The 10,860-nt window shown below is 36.4% G+C and overlaps 2 protein-coding genes across 2 annotated transcripts; one reads left to right on the forward strand and one right to left on the reverse strand.

Moving 5' to 3' along the window:
- Positions 1-1,878: 1,878 nt before the first annotated feature.
- On the forward strand, positions 1,879-3,578 carry LOC147548848 (uncharacterized). Its single transcript, XM_086668133.1, has 2 exons — positions 1,879-2,647; positions 2,926-3,578. The coding sequence occupies exons 1-2, from the start codon at positions 1,879-1,881 to the stop codon at positions 3,576-3,578; spliced, it is 1,422 nt and encodes a 473-aa protein (XP_086524259.1).
- Positions 3,579-6,666: 3,088 nt separating this feature from the next.
- On the reverse strand, positions 6,667-8,542 carry LOC147548849 (dof zinc finger protein DOF1.4-like). The gene is made up of 2 exons (XM_086671371.1): positions 6,996-8,542; positions 6,667-6,873 (listed from the first exon to the last, which is right to left on the reverse strand). Exon 1 carries the CDS (start codon positions 8,391-8,393, stop codon positions 7,371-7,373), a length of 1,023 nt encoding a protein of 340 aa, XP_086527497.1. The 5' UTR covers positions 8,394-8,542; the 3' UTR covers positions 6,667-6,873; positions 6,996-7,370.
- Between the last annotated feature and the right edge of the window lie 2,318 nt (positions 8,543-10,860).

Here is a 10,860-nt window from a genome sequence, read left to right on the forward strand (position 1 = left end):
GCTCTGCTACACGACGATGCTCTTATAGTCGTCTGCGTAAGTCATGACATATTCTAAGCGTATCATTGTTTGGGTGAGATTTATTATTCGATGGCTATTGAGATCCCAAGCTACCCCGACGGGCGATGATGACGAAGGGGGAGTTACAGAAGCTCTTACCAGGTATTACGCGGATCCATGTGTACACTGCAGTAGTCAAACGTTCGATAAGGCGCCGCCTACCTACACACTAACAAAGGCCGACCGCTTCTTCCTAACCGAATAATAGGTGACTTCGGTTGAGGGCGTATTCAGTCATGATTTTGGTAAGCTAGAAGAATTATCTTGCTATATTGCCTTCCTTCGTGTGCATATTGATATCTTTGTATATATGTAACACTCAGGGGCGGACCTACGTAGGGGCCCGTGGGGTCACGGGCCCCCACGTGTCCATAGTTATCCTCAATTAAATATAGGTTCACTTTTGTTATAAAAAGTTAAAGTACCATATACAGACAAGAATTGCTCTTCTGCGAGTTGGAGTGAGGAAGAGCATAATGTGCTACAGACACGGGTTCAACACTCATCATCCCTCTTATTCTTGAGTTTTTTATGACTAAATTTGTTTGTGCCTATATCTTTTAATTAATTATCGTTTGGGTCTCTGTCTTTTTTTTTTTAATTTCTTCAAGAAAGTAAAACGTGATAAAGCGAAAAAGACTCAAACAGGAATGGAGAAATACAAGACCCAAACGATAATATATATTTTTGATTTTCGAATTTTTTCTTAAAATTAGTCCGCTCTCTCTTTTTTTTTAATTTCTTTAAGAAAGTAAAATGTGAGGATCATTTATCAAGACAACTCATACTTTTAAAATAAAATTTACGAATATTATCTTCTGTGTAAATGGAAAAGCTAGTTAATTTTTATTGACACAATAGTAAATGTAACTCACAAGTTAGAGTTTTCCAAAAAAACTCACAAGTTAGCAATAGTTGAGTTGGTTAAGAGATATTGAAATCAATCGCTTGAATTCCATATCGAGATTTTTGGACAACATGAAATTTCTTTTTATAGTTAAAAGTGCTCCCACACAATAAAATTTTTGGGTCCGTCACTGGTAACACTTATAACTAATGATATATTAAACTGTTGATGTGTGTGGTGCAGGTAGGATGTCTAGGTATCCTACTGAGCTGACCTTCGGGTTCTCTCATTCCTACTTGTTTTTTGTTCAGTTGCACGTACTGATGATCCGGAGTGACATAGTTTACTTCGTTGGCTCACATTATGTAAGCTTGATATAATTTTTATTATAATTTCAACTTACGATTTTATCACAGTTAATATTAAATATGTATCATTTAGAATAGTTACGACCACTCTTTCACTTGTTTGTGATTGTACACATGTAAATAGTATGCACACTATCATCACTTTGAATTTGATGTTATTCATATGTTGAAGTTTATAAAAATATGTATGAATGTTTGACAGATTTTTCAGGTTTGATAGGTTCAATTTATAGAGGAGACTCTGTCATAATTCAGCCTCTTCTTTGAATTGTTCGTACACATGAATTCAAATTATTTTAATCTTTATGAAAATTATTTTGGGTTACACGTTTCCGAACATATTTTCAAAAGGTTTAAACTATATTTGATTTTCCACTACATTTGTTCTTGATTTGTAATCCGTGATGAGAGTTTTGGCTTGGGTTTACATTTAAAACTAGTTTCAGTGAAACTTAGACCGAGTTTCTTTTATAAACTGCATGGACAACCGTGATTTGGAACACGGGACGTCATAGAAAACGAAGATGATCGTTCTCCAATGGTTGATCGTTCTCCAATCCGTGCGGTGTGTTAAATATATAAACAAATATATTTACAAAGGACATGAACGTTCTCCAATCCGTGTGGTGTGTTAAATATATAAACAAATATATTTACAAAGGACATGATCGTTCGCCAATAGTTGTAGGTGCAGCAGGTGAAATTCAACAATATCTTGACTCTTGGTATATTGCACCACCGGAGGCGGCATGGAGATTATTTGGTCATTTACTAAATGAAGAATATCCATCTTTTGTGAGGTTGGCTATGCATTTACCTGGTATGCATCATGTGGTTTTCCAACCTATGGACAATACAAATGTCATTCAATATAAAGCTGCTAACGAAATTTCTACTTTAATGACTTTTTTCTTCCGTTGTGAGATGGACCAAATTGCAAGAGATTACCCTTATCAAGAATTTCCACATCAATTTGTGTGGGATAGACAATCTAAATTGTGGGTTAGACGGAAAAAAGAGTTTTCAATAGGAATAATGTATTTTGTTAATCTAAACGAAGGGGAAAATTTTTATTTACAGTTATTGTTAATTGTTGTGAAAGGTGCGGTGTCATTTAAATCTTTACGTACTGTAAATGGGATGTTGTATGACACATTCAAATCAGCATGTGTTGCCCGTAGACTTTTAGAAGATGATGGTGAATGGGTATTATGTCTTGAGGAAGCAGCGAATATAAATACAAGTTATCAATTACGGAGACTGTTTTCTATCATTTTATTAGAATGTGCTCCACTAAATCCATCTTCTTTATTGGATAGGTTTGCCCTAAACATTTGTGATGATCTTGCACATCAACTTCGTACTACACGAGGTATTACCAAACCTACAAATTCTCAAATACGAGTTTCGGATTACACCTCCTTAACGAAATCCTATTAGAGTATGGTAAAACTCTGAAAGACAACTTCCCATTTATGCTTCAACCGCATCAACAATGTCATCAGATTTTAGGCAACCATTTTATCTAGAAGAATATGCAACTACCATCATCAATCAATGAAATACAATTGACTTCAACAATAGACCTTCTCAATAGCGAACAAAGACACGCTTTTGAAACTATTATTCATTCTGTAAGTAACAATGAAGATTTACTATTTTTTCTCAATGGTGGTGCTGGAAGAGGAAAAACATTTTTATACAGTACAACTGTAGTTACATGCCAGAAAAATGGCAATATAGTTAATACTGTTGCTTTATCCGATATTGCCTCATTACTATTGGTTGGAGGGAGAACATCTCATTCAACTTTTCTGATTCCTCTTGATGTGCATGAGGATTCGGTTTGCAATATTGGTAAGCAAACATCACTTGCTGAATTATTCCGAGCATCGAACTTGATTATAAGGGATGAGGTCCCAATACAACACAAATATTCCATAGAGGTTGTCGATCATTCACTTCAAGATATTCGTAATAACAATAAACCATTTGGTAGATTAATTATTGTTCTTGGTGGTGACTTCCGCCAAATACTTCCTAGTATACCAAAAGCAGTTCGAGAGCAAATATTAGGAGCCTCATTAAGGAGATCATTTATTTGGATCAATATTAAGGTGGGGACTCTATCACAAAACATGCGTCTCCAGTCAGATGACGCTAACAATCATGTGTTTTGGACTTTTCTTCAACAAGTATGTTCTTTAGCTGATTTTCATAGTGTATTTGTTACCGTTTCTTTTATATTAGAGTCCAAGTTAAAGATGGTATTAAGTCTTAAACCAAGTCTGAGTTGGGGGTAATATTCTTCACAAAAAAAAGGGTTGGGTTCTTTGAAGAGACAGGAATTAAGCTTTTGAGGATGGAACTCGATCTAGAGAGAGAAAGAGAGGAATGAGACCGGCTAAAGCTTAGTCCACCGAGTTAGACCGGCCAAAGCTTTGGCCGGTATGCGATGCTCAAGATTAAGCAAGGGACTGCTTGTGAAAGTTGCACAGTAGCTCGGGACAGATCGTGAAAAGCTCGAGAAGCTTGGTCGGAACCACAGAGTAGCTCGGGACTTCATTCTTTGCCTTGAATTTTCATCTATTTGGCTGAATTTTCTAGGTTATTCCGACCATTTTCTTAGTTGGAAACCTCAGGGTTTTTGTTCTCCATCCTATAACCTTGCTACCTTTGGTGTCTGATTTTGCTTTTGGTGTTTGATTTTGCTTTTGGCTAAAAGTTTCTAAAGAGATAAAAGCTTTGTGAAGCTTTAATGGTGGATTTTGTCTAAGGAAGAAGAAAGTAACTTTTGCTAAAGGGGACCTTGGTTCTTACTGAGGGTACAACTAATTTGCACTACTAAGGGGAAATCAGAACATTGCTAAGGGGGGATTTCAACCTTAACTCGTGTTTTTCTTTATCTTCTTTGCGTTAATTAATATTTTCGACATGTTTAGCTAACTCTTGTATTCAGGTACTCGTGAAACATGATTTGATATGAATTAAAAGCCTTGGTCTTCATCATCTATTGACATATAGTTTGATAGTGCGTACTTAGTTTGATAGTCGATGCTTAGTAATTTTGATCGGTTAAACTTATTTTGACGCATTATACTTAGGAATGTCATACTTCTTCATTCTCAACTCATTTGATAGTGTGTGCTTAGTTTGATAGCTAATGCTTAGTAACTTTTGATTGGTTATGCTTACAAATTATGCTTAGGATTGGCGATGTCTGTGGGTCAAGTTAATTAACTTTTCATCCGAATAGATAATTAGTATTTGTCACTATCGATCTTGTGGATCGAAGTAACCTTCTCAATCGACTTTTACGCGATTCTTCTTGCAAGTCTTTTCTCGAAACTCTTTCACTTCTTAATTAGATAGTTTAGTTAGTTTTAGTTGTTTCTTTATTTCAACTCAATCAAAAAAAAAACCTGATCCTTAGCTTCTTCTTTTAGTCTAAGTTAGTCAATGACACCTAGGTCGGTGGACTTGACTCTCTCGATATTCGAGTTACCATCTTATCCCTGAGGATCGACCACGATCTTACTGGGTTTATTACTTGACGCCCGTATACTTGCGGATGTACCCTTTTTCAGCACATCATCTAGCCCACCAGTCTAGGTGTTACTTGCTAACTTAGACCAAAATAGAAAGATTATAATTGGGGTTTTGATTGATTTATAGAAAATAAAGGAAACAAATAAAACTAATTTAAACGAGAAATGAGAGAGATTCAGAAAAGAATCGGGCAAGAGTCGATTGAGAGGGATACTTCGATCCACAAGATTGATAGTGACAAATACTAATTATCTATTTGCATGAAAAGTTAGTTAACTTCACCGACATACATTGACAATCCTAAGCATTATGTATCAAACTAAGCATAATAAATCAAAAGTTACTAAGCATCGACTATCAAACTAAGCACACACTATCAAATGAGTTGACAATGAATTAATATGACACTCCTAAGTATAATGCGTCAAACTAAGTATAACCGATCAAAAGTCACTAAACGTCACTATCAAACTAAGTACGCATCATCAAATTATGTGTCAATAAACTATTAAGAACAAGGCTTCTAATTTACAAAATTAGACGAAGTTAATTGAATTAACATTTACACAAATCATGTCATTCATCACATCAAATCATGTTTTTAAAGTATCCAAATGCAAGAGTTAGCTAAACATGACGAAACAAGCAATAAACGACAAGAAGATAAAGAAGGAAATCCCTGTTTACCGGGAATTTCGACTGAAATTTTTAGAGAGAGGAAGAATAAATAAGAACAGAAAACTTTTAGAGAGAGAAAGAACTGGAAACTTTGATGTTTTATAGAAAGAGAAGGAAGAAGGATGCAAAAATTTCGGCTGAAATTTCAAAAATCTGGGCGGGATGCAAGAATTTTGGCCAGAAATTTCAAATTTGAAAGATATAAAGAGGAAGAAGTTGTTTTGTGAAGGTTTTAGAGAGAGAAAGAGACGGAGAAGAGAGAGTTTTCCGAGAAATTTCAAAATCTGGGCTAGGAATTAAATGATCTCTTCCAATCAGCCTGAAATCTGGCAGTAAACAAGACAGATTACCGTGCAGGGGCAAAAAATGAAAAAAAGTAAATTGTGAGCTGTCCCTGACAAAATCACTGGAAACTCATTTCTGACCGATTTTGGTCTGCTCCCTCATTTACCCCCCCTGATTTTGGACCCCTCTCTCATTTTTGGTAAGTTATAACACATTGATAATGGGAGAGGATGGTGGTCTCTTTATTTGTGTGAGAGAAACCTTCCCTTCTTGAAATAGTGAGAGATCTCCTAAGAGTACCTGGGAGCTAGGGAGGCCCGCGGGCATACGCAAAAATTATATCAAACATCAAGTTTACACAAGTATTTATGAAATGTGGGTGGAAGCGTCAACAACTAGCTTTTGAGGTGAGAGAGTCCGCGAAACCACTTGGTGGCATGGAAGAAGCAACACTACACCCTCACATGTTCCCATATAAATATATAAAATATAGGTAATTTACACCATCTCTTTGAACAAAAAAAAAAGGTAATTTACACCATCTAGTCCAGCTACATCCTGAAAGCATGGAAGGTGGATTAAGAATTACTCTTGTCATGTATGATTTAGAAAATCTAATACTACTTGTTTTGTAACGAGGATAATCTAATTAGCTTCTCAACACTAACTAATCCATGGAGCCAAGTTTCATTCTTGGATGCAAGTTCTTAGGATCATATATGACAGAACTTAAGCTGGTAGTATGTAAAGAATAAACCCACAGCCTGGTATATAAGCTGAGCCACCACCTCTTCAAGTTGCACCAATTATATTACTTAAAAGTAGTTAAAACCCTCATTATTAGTAACTAAATCTAAAGCAAAGCTAAAAGCAAGTAAATTTAACCAAAGACAGCATAGAATAACTAATAGAAAAATATCCATTGAAGTAACAAGCCCCCTCTCCTTATTTCTATACCAAACCATTTCCTCTAAACCATAAAACAAGAAACACCCCACAAAAAAATAAAAGATTATTAGAACCTCATTTGATTTCCTTCTAACTTGAGGATTTTAGAACATCTATCTCCCAATAATCAGCCCCAACCTAATAACAAATACATCAGAATTTTAATTATTAAAAGCAAATGTCATGCATATATACATACAAGAATACTCAACTTAGTAGTAGATGATGAGTTCCATACAATTGCTTGATGAATGCTTTACCTTCCAAACATCTATAGATGGAAACTTTCCCATACTGTGACAATCAATTACGCCGACATTAGAGATCGAAGATGAGATATGAAGTGGATCCGAGGTTCCTCTCAGAGCAAAACCATTTCACTTAGCAACCTTCATGAACTAAAAATGGTAGGTTGTTTTAGTGTTTGCTACCGACATGATCACTCCGATCCATACTCCTCTCAATATTGTATATTTGATGCTGAGTAATTCCCCACCCCTTAGTTTTATCCATGAACTTGATGACTATAAAGAAAAAAATAATAGCCCAAGAAAGAAATCTACTACATTAACAAATACCCATATAAAAAGAAAAAGAGAGAGTGACTTAAGACGGTCCGCGAATGGTTTCGTGAGTTAGATCAAAGGAGTGACAGACGAACCATAGTTATTGGATAGATCTGTCCAATTAGCACCATGAACATTCGTCGAATTCCAATAAAGAGAAGGATCAGAAGAACCATTGAGTTCCACGGATGCACCAAAAGGAGAACTACTACCCCAATCCTCCTTGTTCTTCCCTTCTTCAATTTTATTATCTCCTTTACCAACTATGCTTGGATCACTAATGTTACCCACCATTTGAATTCCTTCAAAGGGTGTTGATAAATCTTGAAGATAATTAGTGGGTACCCTAGTAAACTCCTTTAACCCTCCCAAATTCAATTTCTGTTGTTGATTAAGGGTTGAAGCTAACAATGAAGAAGTCATTGGTGGGGTGCTAGTACTTAAAGATGATGAAGTTCCAAGTAATGAAAAGTTCGGAATGATCGAATTATTTGATGTAGTTATAGTACTAAACCTATTTTGGTAATTATGATCAAGTGAACCACTAGTAAGATCTGTAATTGAAGAGAAACCAAGTAGACCCATGGAATTGAATTGAGGTTGAAGATGATGATCATGAAAACTATTAGTAGTACTAGTACTAGAAGAGTTTAATGGTAAAGTAGTAGTAATATTCTCTCCTAAATGAAACCTTGGAATTGTAGAAAGATTAATATCATGAGATAATTGATTGGGTAAGTTAAAAAACAAAGAATTAACCTGATTTCCAACTTTAGGAATTTTATGATGAAGATTATGAGAGGCTATGGGTGTAGTAGTAGGATTATCAGAAGAAGATGAAGATGTAGGTTTCTTGATTCTTTTGTTCTTTCGACAACCACCACCGACCGGAACATTACGTAAAGTTCCGCCTCTCGTCCAATAACGTTTACAAGCTTTACAGAAATGGCGTGGTTGGGTTAAACTATAGTTGTTGTAGTAACAAAACTTAGTATTGGATGAATCACAACGAGGGCATCTTAGAACTGCAGATCTTTGATCTTGTGAAGTTATTGGTTTCTCCATAACTCTACCACCACCACTTGAAGCCATGAACTTTACTTCTCATCTATCTATCTAATTGCACACACACACACAAACACACAGAGAGAGAGAGAGAGAGAGAGAGAGAGAGAGAGAGAGATCAGGGTGATGTTAAGGGATGGAAAGAATAACAACCCAGCATAAATATTCCCCTCCAAGTGCTAAGAAACAAAATGGTCATGTTATGTGTTTTAATAATTGAGAGAGAGAGAGAGAGAGAGAGAGAGAGAGAGAGAGAGAGAGAGAGAGAGAGAGAGAGAGAGAGAGAGAGAGAGAGAGAGAGAGAGAGAGAGAGAGAGAGAGAGTTGTGGCCATCGTTAGTAGAAGAAGAATAGATGGTGGTAGTGGTGGTGATATTTTGACAGTTACCCTAACAATATTGTAATGGTGTCAAAGGAATCGTAAAACAATGAATAAAAGGACAAAGAGCAGGTGGCGACGTTAGTCCTTTCTGGTTTGGTGTGTAGGGAATGAGGGAGTACTCTTGCTTTGGTTACCCTAATTTTTACAATAATTCATATGGCGGCTTCCTAGCTAGCTAGTTTTTTCATCAACTCCCTGTGCTTTGAAAAATGGTTTCAACCGTTTAATAAGAAAACATTTTTAAAGAAAGAAAACACTAGGTAATCGAAAAAAGACACAAAACTTTTATCCGATAGATATTACGTGTCACTAGAGTGTCACTAGAGTGGCATAAAATTAAAGTGATAAAAAATGTAACACACGAATGTTTTCCCCGGATATATGTGTTTTCTAATGAATTTACATGTTTCGTTTGTGAAAATTTTGACGTACTAGGCTCTAGTTTTTCGTCGTATAGGAGATCTGACAATTGAGAAAACCCATGGAACTGAGATAAAGAGAAGGTCATTTCAATTACAAGTACTCAGTTTCATCAAAAACCGTAACTTGGTGAGGAAGAAAAAGAATATTAGTTCTCATCGTGGCCATCCAAGATCCACCATGAGGAAGAAAAAGAACATTAGGTCTCGCCTTGGGCAGGCAAGACACCCCCTCCCCCCCCCCCCCCCCCCCCCCCCCCCCCCCCCCCTCCTCCCCAGCCCCCTTTCCCTCTCTAAACAAACATTTGATTGCGCAGAGATCCATTTTCTCATAGATTTATTCATTTTTGACCACTCACATCTTCTTCATCGTTTTTTTTCCTCTCCACGACATCCACTCGCAATCTTTCATTAGTTTGATTGTGCTTCCGATTTTAAAGATAACAATGTTGATTGTACGAAGAAAGCAGCTCAATGGCTTACTTTCTATGTTGAAAAAATTATTTTTGTGGTTGGTTCGGTATCAAGCACTCATTGATGGTTTAGATGGAAACTAAACAATACAATGAGCGGTTTGGTAGGTTTGAAAAATCAAATAACCAAACCACTCTTGATTGGTTAATGGATGACTCCAAAATACCAGATACCGTCGTACCGACCCCACGAACACCTCTAATCAGAATTGACTTCCACCGTTACGCCGACTAATTTCAAGTCTTCGCCGCTTGAACAACTCCTCCACATATGTCATCAACCATTTTCCATGTACCACTAACTTGTGGCCATGTTTAACCACTAATTCTGATCCATTTGATTTGTCGACGAGCAGATAAGCGTAAATTGGGTCTCAACAATGTCGGACGACCTCGCTCAAGCCTATTGTCAGATTAAGCATCATACATGTTTATCTTTGTCACCCATTAGCGAGAGGAGAGAATGGCGATGGTGGGAATTGGGTGGTCGGAGGTAGTAGTCGAAAATGGGTAGTCGGAGATGAGAAAGAAGAAGAAGAAGTTTTATTTCTCCGAAAAATTTGACTAAATCCCCAATTTATTTTAGAATTATATTACAAAGAATATGATATTGAGCAAGTGAATTCCAAAATTTCCATGAAAAATAAACCAAGTCAATTTTTTAGTTTCCCCTCCCCAGAACCCCACATGAACATTCTCCTTGAGACACTCTCTTTAATGCTACAAAAAAAGTAAATGGGAATCCCAATGAAAGTACCATTAGCCAGTTCCCCAAAATCCAATTTAAACTGCCTCTGCGTAACAGTAAATTTTCGTTTTTTAATGTAAAAGAGAGACCTTATTATAAGAGACAACGACAACAGAATGTCTATCTTTGGAACAAAAGAGCTTCAAAATATTTAATGCACAAAATATTGATATAAGGACCTTCACTCACGGCGGCTTCACTAATAAATTATCGAACTAACCCTAGCTATCTTCAGCTGGACTAGGCCCGCCCGCCCATCACTTCCCAAGGAAAGCCATAGAATAATGTATCTACACTTTGCCCTTGTAATTTCAATTTTCCCCAACACACCATTTAAATATCTAAGTTTATGTTGAAGGTAAAGGAACTCTACCTTCTTTAAAATCTTATGTCTATAGTGTGGCAACAAATAGTCGAAGATAATTCTTCTTCAAAATCAATTTCAAACTAGTAAAGAACCTAAGCATTGACAA

Source organism: Eschscholzia californica, unplaced genomic scaffold (assembly GCF_041429995.1).
Source record: "Eschscholzia californica isolate CP2 unplaced genomic scaffold, dmEscCali1.0.p SCAF_3, whole genome shotgun sequence".
NCBI classification, from domain to species: domain Eukaryota; kingdom Viridiplantae; phylum Streptophyta; class Magnoliopsida; order Ranunculales; family Papaveraceae; genus Eschscholzia; species Eschscholzia californica.